The sequence below is a fragment of the Acanthochromis polyacanthus genome, chromosome 7 (assembly GCF_021347895.1).
Source record: "Acanthochromis polyacanthus isolate Apoly-LR-REF ecotype Palm Island chromosome 7, KAUST_Apoly_ChrSc, whole genome shotgun sequence".
NCBI lineage: Eukaryota > Metazoa > Chordata > Actinopteri > Pomacentridae > Acanthochromis > Acanthochromis polyacanthus.
In genome coordinates this window covers 37,626,454-37,650,471 of record NC_067119.1, presented here as the reverse complement: position 1 = coordinate 37,650,471, position 24,018 = coordinate 37,626,454, and the positions used below count along the sequence as shown (strand labels likewise).

General features: G+C 41.1%; 1 protein-coding gene across 2 annotated transcripts in view; it reads right to left on the bottom strand.

Moving 5' to 3' along the window:
• Positions 1–23,671, bottom strand: part of ppm1f (protein phosphatase, Mg2+/Mn2+ dependent, 1F) — a 28,660-nt gene extending 4,989 nt beyond the window's left edge. Inside the window, exons 1-8 of one of the 2 annotated variants that reach the window (XM_022206882.2) lie at positions 23,585–23,671; positions 23,423–23,467; positions 22,519–22,736; positions 17,331–17,461; positions 9,420–9,622; positions 9,100–9,288; positions 8,192–8,335; positions 7,466–7,559 (exon numbers count right to left, since the gene is read on the bottom strand). In XM_022206882.2, the coding sequence (XP_022062574.1) occupies positions 7,466–7,559; positions 8,192–8,335; positions 9,100–9,288; positions 9,420–9,622; positions 17,331–17,461; positions 22,519–22,682 (925 nt within the window). In that variant the 5' untranslated portion in view covers positions 22,683–22,736; positions 23,423–23,467; positions 23,585–23,671. The other variant, XM_022206881.2, reaches the window with a different exon arrangement.
• Between the last annotated feature and the right edge of the window lie 347 nt (positions 23,672–24,018).

Sequence of the window (24,018 nt, the reverse complement as noted above, 5' to 3'; positions counted from 1 at the left end):
ATTTCATATAATGCAAATTTCAGAACATCACAAGAAAAACAGGCATGCTAATATTTTTAAAGGTAGTTTTATGGAAGTTCTGGGTTAACAAAATGTTGCTATATTACAAAAAAAAAATCTGATCCATTTTTCTTAATTTCATTCTTAGTTTGCAAGCATAAACCAGTCACAAATTAGTGGATCATCCTCTACTCTAGTGCATAGAGGATGATTATGAAACGTGATCATTTAGGTCTGTAATTAACATAATGGGCATATTCATTTTTTCCAGCTTTTGGGAAACGACATACTTTCCTTCTGTGCTGAATATTCATTCAGATATTTCACTTGGAGCAACTGTGCAGAGGGATTTCTGGGCCACGCTGCACAATAATAGCCACAATTTTCTGCACAGATAGTGACACAGCTTCATTTGCGTCAACTGGCTCATCTGTATCATCAAATTTGAACCCCAATTATTCCCAAACAAGGAGTCCTGTCTCCACCAACTACCTGCCTACCAACTACCTGTCTCTAGTTGTGCTCATCATGACTGACCTCTGGTGTGTTGTGCACTTAGGTACGTTGTGCTTTTAAAAGAAATTAGACTAGACACATTGGGGTATTATGCCTTTGCCAGTTTACATTTGTGTGTCCAGACTTAATATTTCATATCTAAAAGTCAAATGTTCTCAATTCATGATTTTGTCTTATTAGACATTTGTGTGAAATTGTATCAACAAATTCATTCTTAAGTTATGGCCATGGCATGTTTTGAGAGGTACCAGTGACCTTTGATCATCAAAGAGTTTTCAGTTCATGTTCCATGCTCCAGACTACGACCAAAATGGTTGCATATGCGACTTTTCTTGAGAGTGTGAGAGCTGAAATTTCATCTGATTGCACTGTGCGAGTGAATGATGATTGTTAGCTGATCTGGTGGCCTTTCTGTTTTCACAAGTAGCTAATGCGCAAGTTATTGTGGTTGGAAATAGAACAATTTCAGTACAGTAACAGTAAATTTCACTGTTACTGTGACCCAATGACGAAACAATCTATGTCTGATCCTGTGAAATGATCCAGTGAGAAGAGAGGAGGAGGCTGGAGGAGAGTGGAACACACCTGCTGATAAAAGCGTTCAGGTACAGACAGAAAAATTTCCACTGAGTCAGTTAAGAAGAAAAATTCAATTCAGTTCAATTCAGTTTTATTTATATCGCGCCAATTACCGTCAAATTGTCTCAAGATGCTTTACAGAACCCATATGCATGACCCCCAGAGCAAGCCCCAATGCGATAGGGGCAAGGAAAACACTCTTTTAACAGGTAAAAAACATTGAGCAGAACCCGGCTCTTCATGTGGAGGGACTCATCTGAATGTTGGCCGGGTGGGTCGAGAGGGACAGAAGAGATAGAGGGATAGAGGTAGAGGGGTAGAGGGATCGCAGGGTTAGAAAAAGCAGCCCTACATTCCATTTTAAAATTTTAACAGCGATCATAGTTTTGACTCTATAAACACTGGTATTGACATTTAAAATCTGATCTGTTCATATACAACTCTCTAACAGAAAACAGCACAGTCAATAAAATTACTTGGTTTCAACTTGGGTGAATCTGTGTAGAATGCTCTTTTCACTGTTTTCCAATAAATGTTTGGTTGCACATCTGTCAGAGCTGCTACAGTACAGCTGCCTTGCATCGTCAACCATAGTTGACACAGTCAGCATGTGAGGCATTTAGGGACCATCAGTATAATATAGTATTTACTGATAAGCAATGTTCAGTCTGTGCCCTGTTCATGACTAATTTCAGAAGAGGTCTCGTGTCAAGATAAATCTATTTTCAGATTTTACAAATATCAGGTCTTATACCACTGAAAGTCAATGCAACATAACTTGGCTATGCAAAAACAGCTATTCATCAGCACGCATGGTGGATCGAAATAAGAGACGTCCACTGTTCTGAGACCAGGAGGGATTTTCCGCATTGCTCCTCCTGAATTTGAGGTTCGACAATCGGTTAGGACCTCCCTTCCAGCACCCTACAGTAAACTTTCCCTGGGAGGTTGAGAAATGTGATACCCTTATAGCTGGCACACACTCTCCGGCCCCCATTTTTAAAAATGGGAACCACCACCCTGCCACTCCACAGTCAATGTACCTGATACCAGTGCAACACTGAAGAGACGTGTCAGCCAAGACAGTCCAACAATGTCCAGAGCTTTCAGCATTTCTGGGTGAGTCTCGTCCACACATAGTGCCTTGCCACTAAGGAGCTTCTTGACTACCTTAGCAACTTCTGCCATGAATCATTATTATTATGAATCAGTTTATTTAAAAAGGGACATGTACAAAATGAAACATAAATGTTGCCATTTGATGTATTGCACCACAGTTAGCTTTAAGTTCATTTCCAATAAATATGGACAAAGATTTCCTTGAGTCTTCAGGCTCTGCTTGCTCCACAGAGGACATGCTTTCTGGATAGAAGTTCCTAAAAGTGCTAGGTCTACCACTCCACAATGTCTGCAGTATGGATCAGCAGCTGTCTGACTGTACATAGCCTGAGCAAAGCCCTGCCTCCCCTTCCTGAGGCATCGAACGGTTTGCCAGAATTTCCTTGTTCTCCATAGCCTCTTCGAAGTCCTCCCACACTTAACTTTTAACTTCCACAACTGCGGCAGCTGCAGCCCTTTTGGTCAACCAGTACCCGTCAGCTGCTTCAGGAGACCCCCAAACAAACCATGCCCAAAAAGCCTCCTTTGTCAGCTTGATGGTTTCCTTCACCACTGGTGTCCACCAGCGGGTTTTGGGGTTGTCGCCAAGACACACACCAGTGACCTTCTGGCCACAGCTCCTAACAGTTGCTTCTGCAGTGTAGGCTTTAAACATGGCCCACTCCAATTCCATGTCCCCAACCTCCATCGGGATGCACGAGAAAGTCTTCCGGAGGGGGGATTTGTAAACCCCACGGACAGGAGCAGCTGCCAGATTTTCCAGGCTCACCCTCACTACATGTTTGGGCTAACCAGGACTATCCAACAGTCTTCCCCACCATCGGATCCAACTCACCACCAGGTGGTCAATTGACTGCTCTGCTCCTCTCTTCAGTGTCAGAGATATATACTTGCAGGTAGGCATGGGCCGATTACCGGTTTTAAGGTATACCACGGTATGAAAAAGTCAAGGTTTCAAAACCACTAAAATTTTCCGTCATACCGTTCGTGCGGTATGAGCGTTTTTTTTAATGTGACGTCTCATCAGGGAGAAAGTAGAGGTCCCTCACGCTGTGTGAAGCTGCAGCCTAAAGCGCCCCTCCCCCCGCTCACCTGCGTTTGTTGTGAGTGACAAGCAGGCAGCTCTGCAGGCTGTGTGATGGCTGAAGGAGGCGAGCCCCCGGAACTTTTTCCGCCGTCCAAGCGGACTAAGTCGGCTGTTTGGGAATACTTCGGCTACCGTAAAAAGCCAGACAGCCACGGCTTGGAGGAAGAAGGTCGCCCAACATGCAAAACGTGCTTGAGGACAGTGGCAGCCCGAGGAGGCAATACATCGAATATGATAGCGCATCTACGGGAGCACCACCCATCGCTGTATGCTAAATTAAAGGTAAAGTTAATGCTGTCTTGAAATGAACGAGCGTATTAGCGTCTGACGTTAGTGAAATGAGCTTGTTACCGAGGCAGATATGGTAACTACCATATCTTATCTTTTCTTCATCTCTATCTTTTAGTAACTTTTTTTATATTTTAACTGAGGCAGATATGGTAACTAGCTTGCTAAGGATTTATCTTAGCATGCTAGTTACCATATCTGCCTTAGTAAAAAAAAAAAGTTATCCACAACTTTTTTCTTTCATCAATCTTTATTGCTAAGATGGATAACAACAGCTAGTTTACTCTCTAACATGACGTGAAGAAGAGAGACGCAAGTGTAATGTTTTATTTTGTATGTCTTATTTTTTATTTTTAGGACAGCAGCAGCTCTGGCAGCAACAGGGCATCCACCTCAAAAGCTGAAGCTCAGCCCACAATTCAGCAATCATTTGAGAAACAAGTCGCCTATCCACCCACATCAAAGCTTGCTAAAGACCTGAACAGTGCTGTAGCATACTTCATTGCCAAAGACATGATGCCCTTTCAAGCTGTGGAGAAACCTGGGTTTCTGAAACTGATGAAGACAGCAGTGCCACTTTATAAAGTGCCATCAAAAAAATTCTTCTCAAAGAATGAAATCCCTAAGATGTACTCCGAGGTCAAGGCTCATGTGCAGAAACAAGTGGTAAAAGGTGTGTGGTTTTCTGCAAAAACAGATCTGTGGACTAGGAGTGGTGGTAGTGGAGAACCATACATCAGCTTCACAGTGCATTTCCTCTCTCCAGAGTGGGAGCTGAAGTCCTTCTGTCTAGAAACTATGTTTTTCCCAGAGGACCACACAGCTGAGCAGATTTTAGAGTTTTTTGACAACATGTTGCAGGAGTGGAACATCACAGATGGCAGACTGTCTACCATCACAACAGATAATGCAGCTAATATGAAAAAAGCATTTCATGACCAACCCTATATTTGGCTTGGATGTTTTGGCCATAACCTTAACCAAGCTATAGCCAAAGCACTCAAAATTCAAAAAGTTGACACAGCTGTACGAGTGTGCAGGCATCTTGTACAAGGTTTCTCTCGCAGCTGGAAGAGAAAAAGAGAACTGAAGAAGCAGCAGGCAACCCTGGAAATTCCTGAAAAATCACTGATTCATGATGTGGTGACAAGATGGGGGTCCACTTTCAAAATGATTGAGAGATTTCTGGAACAGCAACAAGGATGTTGTGCAGTTCTTGCAGCAGACAGGAGCTTATGGCATTTAATGCCAAAAGACAGTGATGTGCAAACTTTGGAGAGGGTCTGCCAACTCCTTGGGCCTCTCAATGACTTCACAGATTTACTTGGTTCTGAAACAAAGACCACCCTTTCCTCTTTGAAGCCTGCAATGGAACACATCACTAACCTACTGAATGAAAATGAGGGAGATGATGCCTTAACAAAACAAATGAAAAAGGTAATGGTGGACGATCTGCAACAACGTTACTCCTGTGAGAGAGTCAAGAAGGTGATTGACATCGCTTGCTTCACTGATTCCCGTTTCAAAGACAACTTTAGTCAAAACAAGGATGACATAATCAGGTCTGCTGAAGAGGAGGCTGTGAACCTGGCAGGTCACACAACCTTACTGCCACCTCAAGAATCACCTACAACCACTGCTGATCAAGAACAGGGCACCAGCACATCCACCACCACTGCCCCCTCTGCTGCCACAAAGAAGAAAGAAAAATCTCTGTCTTCTTTGCTGAAAAAAATCACATCAGCAAAACATCAAAGAGTCGAAGCCGAAGATGCCTCCCCAAAAGAAAGAGTAAAAATGGAGATTAAACAGTATTTGTCTTATGCTCCCATATCCTCTGATGCTGACCCACTGGCATGGTGGAAGACACATGTGGAAGAGTTGCCTCTCCTTAGCAGTGTAGCGAGAAAATTTCTCTGCATCCCAGCCACTAGTGTGCCCTCAGAGAGGGTGTTCAGTTCTAGTGGACACATCCTCTCACCTCACCGCTCTAAGCTAAACCCAGGGAAAGTGAACATGCTCACATTCCTGCATCATAACTTGGACTGAGAGAAATGTATAGTAAGCTAAGTGAGCAAGTCCAAAAAATGTTGAGATTCAGTTTTAATCTCCTGCCTGCATATATTTATTTGTTATTTATTTTATTTTATTTTTTGTCTTAGAAGTGTTTTACTTTTTTCAATTATTTATGTTCTGATCTTGAGCCACAGGTTAAGTGATTGCATTCATTTGCATTTAGTGTTTTGTTTATTGTCTCTTGTGACTTGAGTTGCAGGTTTATCTTCAGTTAAAGGAATGCATTAAGGACTGCATTTATTTTTTATGAATATTATTTTATTTTAAAAGAATTCAGTCATTTATTTTAAATACATATTTTCTCATGTCCATCATGTTCTATATATTGTTTAAAAATATAAGACTGTTCAATTGAAACGTTTTTTTCCTTTTTTAAAAAAAAAAAAAACAGACATTCAAAGTACACATTTTAGAGCTGCAATCATAATACCGTGAAACCGTGATATTTTTGCCTAAGGTTATCATACCGTCAGAATCTCATACCGGTCCATGCCTACTTGCAGGTCTGATGACACGACTACGAAGTTGATGATCAACCTTTGGCCTAAGGTGCCCTGGTACACTAATGAGCAACCTTATGTTTGCACATGGTGTTTGTTATGGCCAATCTTTAGCCAGCACAGAAGTCCAATAACAAAGCACCACTCGGGTTCAGATTGGGCAGGCTGTTCCTCTCAATCACTCCCCTCCAAGTTTCTCCATTGTTGCTCGTGTGAGCGTTGAAGTCCCTGAGGAGAACTATTGAATCCTTAGGAGGCACGTTTTCCAAGACACCATCCAGAGACTCCAAGAAGGCCAAATAACAACCTCTGAACCACACGCGACCCTCTCGTTCTCTTTGGAGAACTCCAACAAACCAGCACTCAGCCGGGGGCTCATGAGAATCCTGACACCAGCTCGGCGCCTCTCACCCTGGCCAACTCTGGAAAAGAAGATAGCCCAAACCCACCCCAGGATTTTGTTTTTGGAACAGTTGCTGTGCGTGTAGATGAGCTCAACTATATCTAGCCAGTACCATTCCACTTCCCGCACCAGCTCAGGTTTGTTCCCCACCAGTGAGGTGACACTCCATGCCACCAGAACTAGTCTATGCCGCTCCTGCCTACTGCCCAGTGAACATAGCACCTGACACCCCATTTCCAGTCCTGCAGGTGATGGGCCTACTGGGCAGTGGCCGTGTGTTACTTTTTCAGGCTGTGCCCAACCGAGCCCCATGGGACCCCAAGGCTCAGCCACCAGAGATTCTCTGTCAAGCTCCCCCCCAAGGCTTGACTCCAGGGGAAGGCCAAAGTATTCCTAACTCAGGCGAGACAGCAGCTTTTCTTTGTTGGGCTTTCATTGGGGTCTTCTGAATCGCTCTTTGTCTGGTCTCTCAACCAGAACCAATTTGCCTTGGGAGACCCTGCCAGGGGCTATTGCCCCGGACAACATAGCTCTGAGGACCACAGAGATTCTCAAACCCCTCCACTGCAATTAGATGGCGATTCTAGGGGAGCACTTCGCACGTCTTGGTTTAAAATACCAACATGGATTTTCTTCGAGATTACTCACGTTCTACCCTATTGTGTCTTATGGTGATGCCCGAATGGCAAACTCAAGATTGCAAACAATGTCATCATAATACCCAGTAGTTCCAGTATGATGAAATACATTTCTAAAAAGAATGCAAGCTTTCTTAAAATAGCTCTGCTGTTGGTGCATCCAAAGTAAATAAAGGATACTTGGTGAGAATTTACAGTATTAAGCGTAAATAAAAAGAAGTGCGATGTGCTGTGTTCTTTTAATTTGGGACAGACTTACCTATAGCCCTGGATACAGCATAGGTGCCATTAACACGCCAGCAGCCCATGAAGGTAACACAGCCTCCCAGATCCTCAATTCTCTGCTTCTCATCCTGTATAAAGGAGGACAAGAGAGACATACTTCATCATCTGGCCACCATTCCACCATTGTGGTTATTTGTTGTAACCTGCATCACTGCTGGGTGATTGGGCTATAATAGTCAACAGTAGCGCAAAAATTCCATCACATTGACCCTTGATAGACTAAATAATGGTTATTGTTTATTAAACCAGGTAAAGTTTGACCGGAGGGTGGTGCAAAACAGTCTTTATGCCTTTAGGTGCAGTAAACTGCTTCTAAGATTATTCATTACTTCTATATTCAAGTTCCCATGTTGCACCTCTCAGCGAATTAATAAGTCTTTTGTCCCCAGATGTCCCCAGAATGTCTTTAGCTCAGAATACAGCAAAGATGTTTAATTTTGCCAGAATTCAAAGAGCAACAGGTAAGAATATGAAAGGCAACACACAAGTCAAATGAGTGATTACTTTTGTAACAAACAAATGTTTTTCACCACTGGAGTATCGCAAGGTAATTAGCTTCAAGTAATGATAACTGTTAAATTCAGCTGTATCTGTTAAAATGACTTACCATTGTAAAGTGAATCATCAATTTCCTGCCATTCCTAGTTTAGAATAAAATACAGTCAGCAGAGAGCTTTGGGAATGTCTATAATACTCTTACCTCTCTCTCTGGTTTATGAGGCTCCATGAGTGTAACAACTTGCTGTTTTCTGACCAGTATGGCTTGAGAGTCACCCAGCCAAGCGACAGTCAGCTGCTGACCCTGTATCAGCATCGCCACTCCTGTACTGCCGCTTCGGAGACGCTATCAACACACACATACACATGCATGTCTTTTTTGACCAATGAAGCTGACCTGTTCAGATGCCATTACGTCAATCTAAAGGGCTGCATGTCTGAAAAGGGCTTTGTAGATTGCAACTGAATATTGCAAATATCTGTAGTTTTTCCAATCCAACATTCACAACTGTTGATTAACACCCCGTTTGTTGCCGCCTTATACTAAAATTGTTTTGTAAAAAAGAAAAAAATATTATAAAAATACTTGCTGTTTAAATGTTGCTATGACACATGAGATTTAGCTCAGGGGCCTCATATTTCTCTTGATCATCTTTAAGATGTCTCTCTTGTGTCAAGGCAGAGATCTGTGAAAAACTACAAAAGTACACATAATTCTGAAATGCAGAGAAGAACAGTAGAAAAATACCACAATCCAGGTAAGTAAAGCTTGTTTTTTCATACTACAAAACATTCTAATCACCGCTGAAGAGGCTTCAATATATATATATATATATATATGTATATATATATATATATATATATAATATTTAATGTGATACTTCAGTTTTCCTAATGAATACATTTTCTAAGATTTGCACAGTTCAATTTTCACTTTGTCATGATGAGGTATTGAGTGCAGACCAATGAAAGGGAAAATTAATGGAACAAGTATGGGCTGCAACATACTAAAATGTGAATAACTTGAAGGAATCTGAATACTTTCAGAATGCACTGTATGACAGCTGAAACTAGCATGTTCACAATGTTGTCCTAGTGCCATTTCAGTACCTCTCTCTTGGCTTTGCTTCTGAACATGTCATCTATGCGTCTGAAGGCAGTTTTAAAGGCTGTGTCGGTGTCACTCTGCAGTGTCTCCTGTTTACTCAGAACAACATGGAGGTGAGTGGCGGCGTAGATGGCAGCATCCACTCCTCCGTGGCCATCAAACACAGCATAGTAGGCACGCGCTACCCTGTCCTGGACCATGGTGGAGAAAGATAATTATTATTAATATAATTATTAAAGTAGTACTGTAGCTGGGATTGTGCTAGTTTTATTTTTTGGGGGAAAAGCCAGTAACAAGCCGTTTGGTGTTGCTGACGTCCTACCTGCATTCCAAAGAGTTGGTTGAACTCTGCTAGCACCAAATGTTTGTCCTCCATCTTTCTCCTTGTGTTCTTGATAGCATGAACAGAGCAGTGGAGGATGCGTGAAGGGGAGAGGGACAGCTTGGGTAGGTTTTCGTACCACTCCAGCGCTACATCTATCAGCTTGTTAAGGAAGAGACGTTGGACTGCCTCCGACTGAAGTACTGAAAGTAAAATCAAATAGTAACAAACAAAAAACACATCAGTCGTTTTGTTTCTTGCAACTTTTTTTGATATATACATTCACTGACCACTTTATTCATCCAATTAATATATACAAGGGGAACAGAACACTATGTATACTGCAGTCCAACACATTAACACTTCAACAACAAACATAACATAGAATTATCACCTTTTTGACAAAAACTGAAAATGCATAAGTTTTGTAAAAGCAAAATTTTTGTCAGTGCTGTTGCATAGGATTGGCACTAAAGCCTCGTCAATGTACAGCACTATTGTAGTGTAATACTCTTTGGGTATGATGTGCTAAAAGTAAAAGACGATATAATTATGGCAAATGTTATTAGACTGAAGACCGGAATTAGAATATATGTATAAAATGCATAATGATGAAGGAACCTGAATAGAAAACTATGTATATTACAGTCCAGCACATTAACACTTCAACAACAAACATAACATAGAATTATCACCTTTTTGACAATAACTGAAAATGCGTATGTTTTGTAAAAGAAGAATTTATGGCAGTGCTGTTGCATAGGATTTGCACAAAAGCTTGGTAAATGTACACCACTATACATGACAAAGGTTAGAGACTGAAAGAAGACCAACTCTGACTTTTCATCAGTTTAGATCATCATTTAGTTCATCTATGGAACCTAACTAAGTATAATGTGAAAGAACATGCAGAGAAACAGAATCTACTTAGCAGTTCATCTAAGGTTTGATTTTATGTCACACTTTCTGCCCACACTCTGCCTAGACTCTGTTTTTCTACCCCTTTTTAAGACATGGGATATGTAACATTGCTGGCTTTAAGAATCTGTTTAAGTGATCACACTGCAACTGTATAGTCCCTTAAAAAATGTAGAATTATGGGTAATGGAGTTATTGCTGTTGTTCCATGTGTGTAAATACACTCTACTTTGAAGACCCTCATATGGATCCTACTAGTGTCTGAGGCTGCAAGTCTTTATTAAACTCAGAGGAGTGACTCCAAAAAAATCATTAGAAACAACAAACTTTACTTCAGCTCCTGTTACATTTTGTCAAAACTTGGCTTGATCCAATTAGTAGAGTCTCAGTAATCGTGTCTGTTCTGTTTTCATCCCAGTAAGTTTTACTTTTATACATTTTATGAACATTCATTTTATGTAACAAAAGTAAAATTGTGAAGCAAAGTGAACAAGAAAAGTCATTTTATGATTTCAAGATGTCGTTTGCTCTATGTGATGTTTTTGGACTGATACTAGTGTCAAAATGTTGAAAAGGAGCTTTTCAAATTTAATTCAATTCATCCATCCATTCTCTATACACCGCTCTATCGTCATTAGGGTCATAGGGGTGCTGGAGTCTATCCCAGCTGACTCGGGTGAAGGTAGGGAGAGGTCTGGAGAGGTTACCAGTCTGTCACAGGGCTACATATACAGACAAACAATCACACTCACATTCACATCTACGGGCAATTTAGAGTAATCAATTAATCTCAGCATATTTTTGGACTGTGGGAGGAAGCCGGAGTGCCCAGAGAAAACCCACGCATGCACAGGGAGAACATGCAAACTCCATGCAGAAAGATCCCAGGCCGGGATTTGAACCAGGAATCTTCTGGCTGCAAGGTGAAAGTGTTAACTATTACACCACTGTGCACCCCCAATTCAATTCAGTTCAATTCAATTCAATTTATAGCACCAATTACATTTCAGATTGTCTCAAGAACCCAATGGCCGGAACTCCTAGAGCAAGCTCTAAGGCAACAGTGGCAAGAAAAAACTTCCTTTTAACAGGAAGAAACCTTGAGCAGAACCCGGTCATACAGGTGGACCCACCTGCCGCTGGCTGTTTTAAATTTTTAAAACACTATATAGCCAACCAGCTGCCCGGATTAAAATAAATGGAAATCTTCCAGATAAAATGACTCTCCAAAGATCAACAACACAAGGGTGTGGGCTTTCCTACGGTGGCCGAGACCCGCCATCGCTGCAAATAAAACAAACGCTGCAAATAAAAAGAAACACCGCTGCAAATAAAAAAGAAACGCTGCAAATAAAAAGAAACACTGCTGCAAATAAAAAAGAAACGCTGCAAATAAAAAGAAACACCGCTGCAAATAAAAAAGAAACGCTGCAAATAAAAAGAAACGCTGCTGCAAATAAAAGAAACACTGCAAACAAAAAGAAACGCCGCTGCAAATAAAAAAGAAACGCTGCAAATAAAAAAGCCACAACGAAAGTGGATTACTGGGGATTATTTTTGCCGATACACCGGTGTGAGAAGAAGAAGACGAAGAAGTAGAAACAAGAACAGGAGTACGACTTGGAAAACGAACGAGAAAGTAAGTGAAAATGTTAGTGTTTAATGTCACTACGTCTAATTTTTAATGTGTTATCTGGTTAGGCCATGTAGCCCCAGGTTTGAAGGTTTGAAGTTGAACTGGAGGGTGCCGGTGTGTTGTTAGCCGTCAGTTGTTTCCACTCGGATGTGTTTTCGTTCCGGACTCATTCATTCTGTCCGCTCGGGCGGACGGGCGCCGGCGGCAAAGGATGGTTCGGCCGGGGCGCAAATCTAGCCATGACCGAATCTGTGTGTTTTTCTGGGGTAGACACTGTTCTGGAGTGAGAGCGTGCAGTGGAACATGTTACTGTGTTTTGCTGCATATTGGAGTAACGTTACCAAACTCGATTGTCCTCTCGTTAGCCGAAGCTAACAACACACCTGGATCCACACCTCTGGATCCAGGATTTTTTTGGAAAAAAAACAAACATCTGGATCCAGGATCCTGCATCCAGGATTTTTTTCTGGATCCAGACGGTGATCCGGATCACCTCCAAAATCTAATCGATTGTTACTTTTGCTCTTCCGGGCATTCTGTAAAAAAATGGTGAAAATCCATCCATAACTTTTTGAGTTATGCTGTAAACAGACAGACAGATGGCCTGGCGGAGGTCTGCGCTCTCCGAGTGCTTTTCTAGTTTTTAATGTGTTATCTGGTTAGGCCATGTAGCCCAAGGTTTGAAGTTGAACTGGAGGATGCCGGTGTGTTGTTAGCTTCGGCTAACGAGAGGACAATCGAGTTTGGTAACTTTACTCCAATATGCAGCAAAACACAGTAACATGTTCCACTGCACGCTCTCACTCCAGAACAGTGTCTACCCCAGAAAAACACACAGATTCGGTCATGGCTAGATTTGCGCCCCGGCCGAACCATCCTTTGCCGCCGGCGCCCGTCCGCCCGAGGGGACAGAATGAATGAGTCCGGAACGAAAACACATCCGGGTGGAAACAACTGACGGCTAACAACACACCGGCATCCTCCAGTTCAACTTCAAACCTTCAAACCTGGGGCTACATGGCCTAACCAGATAACACATTAAAAATTAGACGTAGTGACATTAAACACCAACATTTTCACTTACTTTCTCGTTCGTTTTCCAAGTCGTACTCCTGTTCTTGTTTCTACTTCTTCGTCTTCTTCTTCTCACACCGGTGTATCGGCAAAAATAATCCCCAGTAATCCACTTTCCTTGTGGCTTTTTTATTTGCAGCGGCGTTTCTTTTATTTGCAGCAGTGTTTCTTTTTATTTGCAGCGTTTCTTTTTTATTTGCAGCGGTGTTTCTTTTTATTTGCAGCGTTTGTTTTATTTGCAGCGATGGCGGGTCTCGGCCACCGTACTTTCCCCTACGCTCTTCTCAATCTTTATCGAACCCCTGGCACAAGCAGTAAGACAAAATCAAGATATCAAAGGAGTTATGATAAATGGAGTAGAACATAAGATTGCACTTTTTGCAGATGATGTGATAGCATACCTTGAACAACCACATAAGTCACTACCTACATTAATTAATTTATTGGAAACATTTGGATATTTGTCAGGATACAAAATAAATATCTCAAAAACTCAAATTTTAAAATTTAACTATGTACCCTCTCAAGATATTAAAAAAATGTATAACTTTAATTGGGAAATGAAGTCAATCCAATACTTAGGAATAGAAGTCACACAAAACTTTCAAGATTAAAATAATCAAAATTATACACTAGTTCAAGAAAGTATATTAAATGACATAGAAACATGGGCTACTTTGCAATTAGATTTAAGTTCCAGAATTGAGATAGTAAAAATGAACATTTTGCCAAGATTCCTGTTTTATTCCAATCCCTACCAGTAGAGGTCACTCAAACTCAATTTACAGCATGGGATAAACAAATATCCAGGTTTATTTGGCAGGGCAAGAGACCTCGGGTCAAATATGATACTCTCCAGCTTCCCAAAGAGAAAGGAGGAATGGCATTGCCAAAATTGAAAGAATATTATCAGGCAGCACAATTAAGATACATATACTGTTGGTGTAATCCAAATTATAGTAGTAAGAGGAAAGATATTGAGAAGGGAACTCTAGAACAGCCAATTCAAAACCTCCTCGGTGACAGAGAAACCTATGAAAAAAGTAAAATATTTTGAGATTCAATAACTAATCATACATTCAATATTTGGTTTAGAATGCTCAAGAAACATCCATCCATTCTCTATACACCGCTTTATCCTCACTAGGGTTGCAGGGGGTGCTGGAGCCTATCCCAGCTGACTCGGGTGAAGGCAGGGGACACCCTGGACAGGTCGCCAGTCTGTCACAGGGCTACATATACAGACAGACAATCACACTCACATTCACACCTTTAGAGTAACCAATTAACCTCAGCATATTTTTGGACTGTGGGAGGAAGCCGGAGTACCCGGAGAAAACCCACGCATGCACAGGGAGAACATGCAAACTCCATGCAGAAAGATCCCAGGCCCAGGCCGGGACGTGAACCGGGGATCTTCTTGCTGCAAGGCGAAAGTGCTAACCACTACGCCGCTGTGTGGTAGCCTGCTCAAGAAACATAAAATCCAAAAACAAACTAAAAAGTTAAAATGGATAGCGTATGATATTAAATTTGTGCCTGTGATTTTTTAACGAAGCTATATAATATTGGACAACTAGGGGAGTTACAGTTTGGTGTGTTCTGGAGAATAAAGGGAAGCTGGAGAGTTTCCATAACCTGAAACAAAATTACCAACTTGGAAAACATGATTTTATTTCGCTATCTTCAAATGAGAGATTATTATAAAAAATAACTCCAGGTAGATCCCTCCACTGAAGAGAGCGATATGGTTCAAATAATGACCAAAGCATACAAAGGCAGCGATGTTAGGACAATCTCAATTCTATATAAAGCTTTAGTAAATGCAGACAAACATACAACTAAAAACGTTAAGACAAAAGGGGAAAAAGAATTCAATATAATAATCAAAGAGGTAGATTGGCAGAACATGTGGAAACTTCATCACACGACAACTAGCTCTCGGACGTGGAGAGAGTTTGCCTGGAAAAATCTCATACGATTGTTTATTACACCAAAGCTAAAAAGTTTCAGATACATCAGAAATGCTGGAGAGAATGTGGAGGATTAGATGTCGACCATTCACAGATTTTCTGGAAATGTCCAAAACTTTCAGAATTTTGGAAAATCATCTATAATGTCCTGAGAAAAGTACTTGGTTATACAATATCGACGAAACCGGAATTCTTTTATTTATGCAATTTTGATGATGGTATTGTCCATGACTGTGATGAATATTTGATGAAGATGATGTTAATTGCTGCAAAAAAATGTATAACAAGGAAATGGGGACAAAATATTGTCCCATCAAAGGAACAATGGATAGCCACAATTGAGGACATATTCATCATGGAAAAGCTAACCCACCGATTAAGACAACAAGAACCACAAATGGACAGAAGTGGAAAAAATGGACATTGTATATACAAAACAATTAAGACTGTGCAACCCAGACATTTTGTTTGTTTTTTGTTTTTGTTGACCACAGAAAGGCTGCAGGCCCATGTGGAGTACCTGGGAAGGTACTCAAAGCTTTCCCAGGTGCTGCACATCAGCTGACAAGAGTCTTCACTAGGATTTTTAACTATTTCCTGACATGAGCCATCATCCCCTCTTGCCTGAAATCCGCAACAATAATGCCTGTCCCAAAGAAACTAGTCATCGAGAGTCTAAATGATGGCAGGCCTGTTGCACTTACGCCTGTGTTCATGAAGTGCTTTGAGAGGCGTATCACAAAACATATCATAGACACACTTCTCCCTCACTCGACCCCTACCAGATCACCTATAGAGCAAACCACTCCACTCAGGACGTCTTCACCATAGCCCTTTACACCGCTCTGAGCCACCTGGAACACCAGGGGATTTATGTGAGGATGGTCTTCATTGACTACAGCTCAGCTTTCAATACAATAATCCCGGAAATTCTGGCTGTCAAACTCTCGCACCTCGGACTCTCCACCCCCATCTGCAGATGGATAACCGATTTCCTGACTAATGGCTTGTCCGACTTGGCCCCACCTCTCCCCCACCATCGCATTCAACACTGGCTCCCCACAGGGCTGTGTACAGAGTCCACTTGTGTACTCTCTGTACACATACAACTGCAGACCAACCCATCCTCCATCATCAAGTTTGTGGATGATACCATCGTGGTCGGACTCATCTCAAGTGGAGACGAGTCTGACTACAGGGATGATAATCTGTCAGCATGGCATTCAGTGAACAACCTCACACTGAACACCACAAAAACAAAAGAACTCATCCTTGACTTCTGCAAACCCAGCACAGACCCAGCCCCATTGACCATCAACAGGAACTCTGTTGAAAGGGTTCAGTTTTTCAAATTTCTGTGTCCATATCACCAACAACCTTTCCTGGACTGCTAACACTGCAGGCCCAGAAGCAACTTCATTTACTGAGAGTGCTCAGGAGAAACAACCTGGAGAAGGTATTGGTGTCCTTCTACAAGGCCAATGTGGAGAGCATACTGGTATATTGCATATCAAAGTGTTGTATATTAGGTGCACAGCACCAGACAGGAGGGCTCTGCAAAGAAAGTGATAAAAACCCAAGATCACCAGGTGCTCTCTGCTCTTAATTGATGTCAGTGCCAGCTCTTGCTACAGGGCCAGCAGGGCCACAAACATTGTCAGAGACTCATCTCACCCTGCCTACCACCTTTTCAACCTGTTATCCTCTGGCTGGGGCTACAGGTCTCACAAAACCTGAGCAAACAGACTCAAAGACAGCTTTTTCCCTAGAGTCATCAGCGCTCTGAACACAATCACTCAGTGAATAAAAAGTATGCAAACAACTTAATTTGTACAATAAATAACTTCATTTGTGGACTAACTGGCTAACCACTGTAATTACTGTAAATATTTGCCATATTTTCCATGACACTTGCACTAAATTTCTTATATTTTATTTATTATTAAATTCATGTTGATATACTTTTGCTTCTGTTTTATTCTTTAAACTGTTTTTGTAATGCACCAGTTGGAGCTGTGCTCCCAATTTTGTTCAATGCACTGTCATACCATGTCAATAAAGGCTTTACTTTCATTTGAAGTGGTACTAGGTTTTAAAAAGTCAGAGTTGGTCCCTGTTTATACGTCAACACTATGGCAGCAATTTTTGAATATTTTCAGCCTAGAAGGATTGTTTTTGTTTGTGGCTGAAACATAAAAACAAACACAAAAAAAACCTAAATTAAAGAAAATACCTAAACACTTGTTGAGGTAACTGTTGACCGACACCCCTGAGTATAACACAGTATAAATTAAAGTATCACAAACTTACAGACGACTGTCTCTCCCTCTTCCTGGTTAGCTTCAGCTTCCTGGGGGCAGTGGAAAGAGGAAAGGTCATTCTGGAGCAGCTGGGTCAGTGCTGTATGGGACAGGAGGGCACTGAGGCCTGCAGGAGCATTTCTGAACCAACAGAAACAAGCAGAAATACAGGTTGTCTACTTTGTGATATATAACTGTACATCCAGAACAATATTTCACTTCAGGACAGAAAGACACCAGTAAACTCTAGCACAGACAAATCTGAAAAATACGACAGGGCCATGAACAATGTTCATTTATAGAAAGCAGTTGCAAAATGCACATCTAACGGTGAGATTAACTCTTTCATTTGTCATTCCTTTTACTTCACAGTATGACATTTCTGTGCTTGATAAGATTGGACATAGGAAACAGTAAGTGGGGAGAACAATGCTGTTTCTGCAGACAGGATATGAGGGCTTCCTGACAGGGTATAATTCTGGAGAGAAACAAGAGTAGAACAGAGAGCACACAAGCTCATGGTTTTTCGGGAACCCAGCATGTAGAAATCAAAGCTTCTACATTTCGTAGGTTTGTATTTTACATTTTGTTGAGATTGAAGATTAAATCACAGCTGTCTTTCCTTTCAGACACACCAGTTGATGTATTTCCAAATCTTCAAACTCCTACAGTGAAATAAGAAATGTTCATTGTTGTCGATTTGTACTAGTTTCCACTGTATTTGAACAGAAAACCAAGTCATGTTATGAATACAGAATACATGTTCACAGCCTCTAACCCTAACCGTAACACACACCTCTACAAAGACAGTCTGAATGTTACCATTTCTGAAACGGTAGTCTAAACTGAATGCTTAATATAAAGGTTGCTGTAACACTGTACCACGTTGATTCACTGTGTGCACTGAAAGAAACAGCTCAGCTCAGCACTCCCTCCGTATGAATTTTAACTTAATCAATCAAATTATACTTGTATAGAATTTGTCAGAGATACTAAATGCAGTTTAAAGTGCTGGAGCCTATCCCAGCTGACTTAAGGCAAAGACAGGGGATATCCTGGACAGGTCACCATTCTATCACAGTCTACATATTGAGACAAACAAGCACACTCACATTCACACCTATGGGCAATTTAGAATTATCAGTTAGCCTCAGTATGTTTTTTGGACTGTGGATGGACGCCGAAGTAGCAAACTCCATGCAGAAAGATCCTAGGCCCAAGCCCAGGCCAGGATGCAAACTGGGGATCTTCCACCGATCCACTGGGCAGCCCCCTAGTGCAGCAAAGATTTTAATTTACTGTAGGTGATTTATTATATTCTTCACCAAACCAGAGGACAGTCTTACAATAGTCTAGCCTGTTGGTTATGAAAATCAGACTGTGTTGCTCAGAGAGAGAAATGCCCTCGCTTTGGAGATGTTCTTCAGATGATAAAAATAAGCTTTTGTGACATTCAGCACATGCTGGGTGTCACAAAAACATCTTTTTATCATTTCATACTGTGAGTCTTGAAATTGAAATCAAAGTCAAAAGTCACTCCGAGGTTTGTGTGTTTCTCGGCTGCTGTCAAATCTCAGATTGTTGGTCTGTTTCTCTTTCTGAGAAACAGACCACCTGACTCTCCAGGAGAGGTGAACCTTAACTGACTGTATCAGTCCACTGCTCTGCTTTGCTGTGTCTTTTTTTATGTAATTAAAAAACTGTATTTTTTCTTTATCCCAGTTGAGCAGAAATGCATTCTGAGACATCCAGACCTTAAAATGTCCAGGCTGCCTTTACTTAAAAGAAGTTGCACTCATTTTTAGTCAGTTGGGAAGACACAAAAGTGTAAAGAGTGTTTTACTATGTCAAGGAAGTCTTTGGACACAGAATTTAAAATCATTTCAAAATGAATGATAAAACTGAGTCACGAGAACAGATGGAGGGCTTCAGTTTTGTTACCATTTTCCTGAGAGTTTGAGCATCAGCCAGGTCAAAAATGTTCATATTTGACACTCTGTAGGCAAACTGTGCTAATGCATCTCAAAAATTAGAACATTTTGAGATTGTTATTTTTATCATTTTTTTTAAAGTGAAAATGTAATATATTCTGGAGTCAAAACACAAAATTGAAATACTTTTAAGATATTTTTTGTTACACCAGATGATCATAGCTTACACCTCATGAAAATCAGACACTCTGAACAGGGCACGAGTCTTCCTTCATCTAGAGAGGAAGTTACAGGTACTCCCAGTCCCCACTCTCTGCTGGCCAGAGCTTACATCTGCGTCAATATTGCACATATTGTATTTATTTATATGGGCTGGCTTATTGAATTATACATATTGTAACATATAAATGACCAGCACAGACTTTTAATCAGAGTAGAGAAGATGTACTGATAGTTCTGTTGTTCTTACTGCATAAGCCTTATGTAGTGCTGTTTTCTGTTTCATACAGTGTATCAATAATTATTAATCTGTTCAGCCCAGCTGTGTACACTTCAAACAGCAAAGCCAAGGCAGCACAATGAATGAACAGGGCAAGAGCAGAGCTGTCAGGAATGTGAGGAATGCAATACTTGAGCACGTACACAAAACCCCACACATAACATGTGTAGATAATACAAATAACATTACAAAAAACACCATGCACTTTTCAATGACACAGGAAATACTATGTGAGAACATAAGATATCTTTGCTGTGCAGCCATTTTTCTACGTATATCCTAATCAAGTGTACCTGTCAACACTATTTTTACAAAGATTAAAGATGGAGTGTAACAAACAGAGAACGAATGGAAATAGTTATTTAAAATTCAGGAAAAACACTGGAACTTAATAAATACAGCACAGTGTTCTCTTGAAGTAAAAGCTGTGTTCAGACATGCAATGCTACTGTTTTAACCTTGCCAGCAAGTTGATTTCTCACGATATTTGTGAGTTCACAAATCTCTCAAGAAACCATTTGCCCCGCTCCCGCATTCACTGTTCGTACAGAGCCAAGTTGGCACGGGCCAATCACGCAGCAGTATTCGTGTGTGGGGTGGGATATTCGGGTGTGAAGACGACACCAAGCGCCAGTAGATCAAAACAAACATGGCAACAGAGGACAACGATAGTGTAGATGCTGCTATTAAGTCAGTTTTAGCTGAATCTCCTATCGCTTCTTTGAAGGAAGAACAACAAGAGGCGCTTTGCGCATTTCTGGATGGTAAAGATGTTTGTGCTTTTTTACCTACGGGTTTTGGTAAGAGTTTAATCTAACAATTGGCTCCACTCGTTGTGAAGATCCCGCGATTGGCTAAAAACAAACCTGTCAGAGGCGGGACATACTGTTGCATTGTCCAATCCGTGCCTCTTTCCTCCGAACGGATTTACATGGAGCGGTCCCAGATTGATATTGTGGAGTACTATCAAGTACTACACAATTATTAATCTGGCTATTGCCAGGTTACTACTGTTTTTTTGTCCGTTACAATGATTGTTTTTGTATATCAGACACAGTTGTCACCAATGTAAATGTTTATGTCTATTTTCCTCACAACTGCAGTTACTGTAGGGCTTACTTAAGTAAAAACATTCACCAGACATTCTACTACTCCTTCACAGAGAACACCACCACCTTTTCCATCACCTGCTGGTTCTGCTCGGTCAGCCTCCAGAACAGAAACCGCCTTCAGAGAACTGTCGCTCTCTGCTCTAAAATTCTAGAACTAGCTCCTAGAACTGCATTCTATGAACATTTAATAGCAGCTTGGCAAACTGGATCATCCATAACCTCACATCACATGCTCTCTTCTCAGCGTTTGAGCGGCTCCCTCACCGGCATCACTGCCCTGCGTGTAGACACAGAGGAGTAGGGCTACGTCTGTACCCAAGGTTGTCCAGGTTCTTAACTCACACACACACACACGCACACACAATGTTACTTTATCTTTAATTTATTTTTTTTTATTTCTACGGAATTTCGTGCATCATTGTTGCACTACCTGCTCCTCTTAATTGCTCCCAGAGGACAAAAATGTTTTTTTTTTAATCTGAATGCCAGGACAGTTTCAGAAAGCTGCAAAAGTCACACAAGTGTCCCTTCTGTAGAATCGTGATGACCAGAAAAGTAAGGATATCAAGGAAGAAGACTGTTGTCAGTTTTTTTACAATCTGAAGCACTGATGAATTTTTAAACTTAATTTACACATGAAGAATTGACTACAGCCACGAGAAAAATTATTTGACATCTTCTGTCCCGCATCTCAGCAGGAAAAGCTCATTTGTAGGATGATCTCCTCAACTATGAAGCATCAGGTAATTCACAATTAGTGTGTACACATGCAGTTAAGTAGAAAGACTACTAAAAAGAACCAGGTTATCCAGGAAATCTCAGTATGCGTTCACATGTACTCTGATGCCATAATAATGGCTGTAAAGCCATATATACATACAGCAGGGAAGCGATCAGATTCCCCCCGCAACTTATTTCTGCAGTATGGCTTGCTTGCATTGTTCTATGCAATTACTTCTTCTGTCATTTATTACTCCGCTGTTGGTCTGTTTTCCCTGATTGCATTCTTTTGTCATGCACATGCATTCTCTTAAAATGCCAAATATATATTAGAGTCACCCATGTACATGGCAGAAAAGAGTGTTCTCCAGGAGAAATCTACAGGTTGCTCAAATCCACTATGGCAATTACATACACCAATCACATAATAGTTACGAAATCAGGTCATTGGAGAATACCAACTGTAATTTTGTGATTGTAAATGCACTAATTTCCCGCCACAAGGGTTTTCAGAAATACATTTTGCTGTTTTTACAAAAAAAGAGTTTCCAAGTGAGCTATCTGTCGAAGCCTGTTGAGTTGCATTTGGACTAAGAGATATGCACAGCAGTCAGAAAAACAATGGAGGACAAAGGGCCTCCATCAACATTAATGCATTTAAGTGAAGCTATCTAACGGCACATCAGACAATTTTCTTATTATATTGATGAAGTGTTTCTTGCTGATATGACAGACTACCTTATTATTGCCAAGACCTAAATACTAGCAAGAGTGATACTACATATCTATTATTAAAGAGCAAGAATATTTAGGGCCAGAATCTGGCTATATGGGTATTTAATCTTGTGGAGCTGCAGCATTTCTACTTCATTTCTATCCTTCAGGTCACAGAAACACACAAAATGCATATAGTATATGTCTCCCGCACAGTCATACCTGGAAGCCAGTAGCCTCAGGCCCAAGTCTAGGGTTTCTCCATGCAGCTCCTCCAGAGAGACCTTGTGGCTCAGAGGGCTGATTGGCAGTGAGCTGCTTTCCTCCAGAGCAGCTGGGAACTCTTTGACAAACCTCTCCAGGAAGCAAATGGCCTCTTCCTCCATCCTACTGGCTCTGGCTGCACTGAGCTCTGCAGTGAACAAGTCCCAAGTGGAGACCTGAAGGGCAGAAAAATTAGACATAGACTTTGAAATCATTCTGTTAAACTTAAACAACAACAAAAAAAGTTTAGTATCTTACAATTTTAACATAGTCAAGATTATGTTTTACTATGAATGTGAACAACTGAATTGTTGACATATGCGTTTTATGCAGTTGTCTTTTCATGAGGAAAAGAAACTAAATAACAAAGCAATTAACAAGAAACAATCATTTTATAAGCTAAAAATCGTACTTTAAGATAGCACATATTGTTCACGTGTGGTGTCAAAAGTGACTGCCATGCACAGGAGTGTGAGTTGATATTTCTCTGTACACGTCTACATCTGCTTTTATCAGGGTCAGTCAACAAACAAAAACACAGAACTTTCCGCCTGTGGTAATAACAAAGGTATATATTTGTGAAAGCTCAATTCAAAGGAAAACTTAACTTTATCCCTGTGCCACATTTCTTACAGAACAGTAGAAGAAATGCAGACATGTAGCTAGTACGTTTACAACCTTTATTTCACATTTTCTGCCTCATTCAGCTGAAACCCCACCTCTGTATATTATTTGAGTGGTGATTACATGTCCCACTTAGCTCTCCATGGTATTGACGTTGTAATACCGTCCTGAATACAGTCAACAACATAACGGGATGAATTAGTTCAGAAATCGACATTTTCACGATAAGCAGTCTTACCTGGAGCTAAGTTGGTTCAGCCCTCAGTTCAGTACTGAAGAAGAGCTACAGTGGAAATAACAAAGAGGAAGAGACAGTTACTGACAACACACACGCGCACGCGCGCGCGCGCGTACACACACACGTGTGACAAAGCGTTCAGGATCTCGAGACACCACCTACCATCAGTGCTCAGTGCTCTGACTTCCACTTTCCTGTACGTCATCAAACAGCTTTTCCTTTTCCGCTACACATTTAAAGGGCCAGGCCGCCGTTTCTCTCTATATCAACGTACAGCTTCAATTATGGCTTTGTGGGTACAGGCTGTACCTCCACCCCTCTTTTATTCTGGTCCCCCCATTAATGTTCCCCTTTCAGTTTACGAATGAGCAACTAGTTCTGTTTTGTTCAGATAGTCAGCCTGGCTGCAGTCTTCTACAAACAATCAGCAGTATGGCAGGTCACAGTCAGCCATTTTCAGTGTGTTATTTTTGCATCTTGTCATGATCGCATAACTTGCTTAATCAGCTACGGTCTCTCCCGTGCTCTTTTAGTGCCTACACTCTCAGATCAATACAGCCCACCTACAGCAACATCAGCAGCAGCAGCCTCCTCAC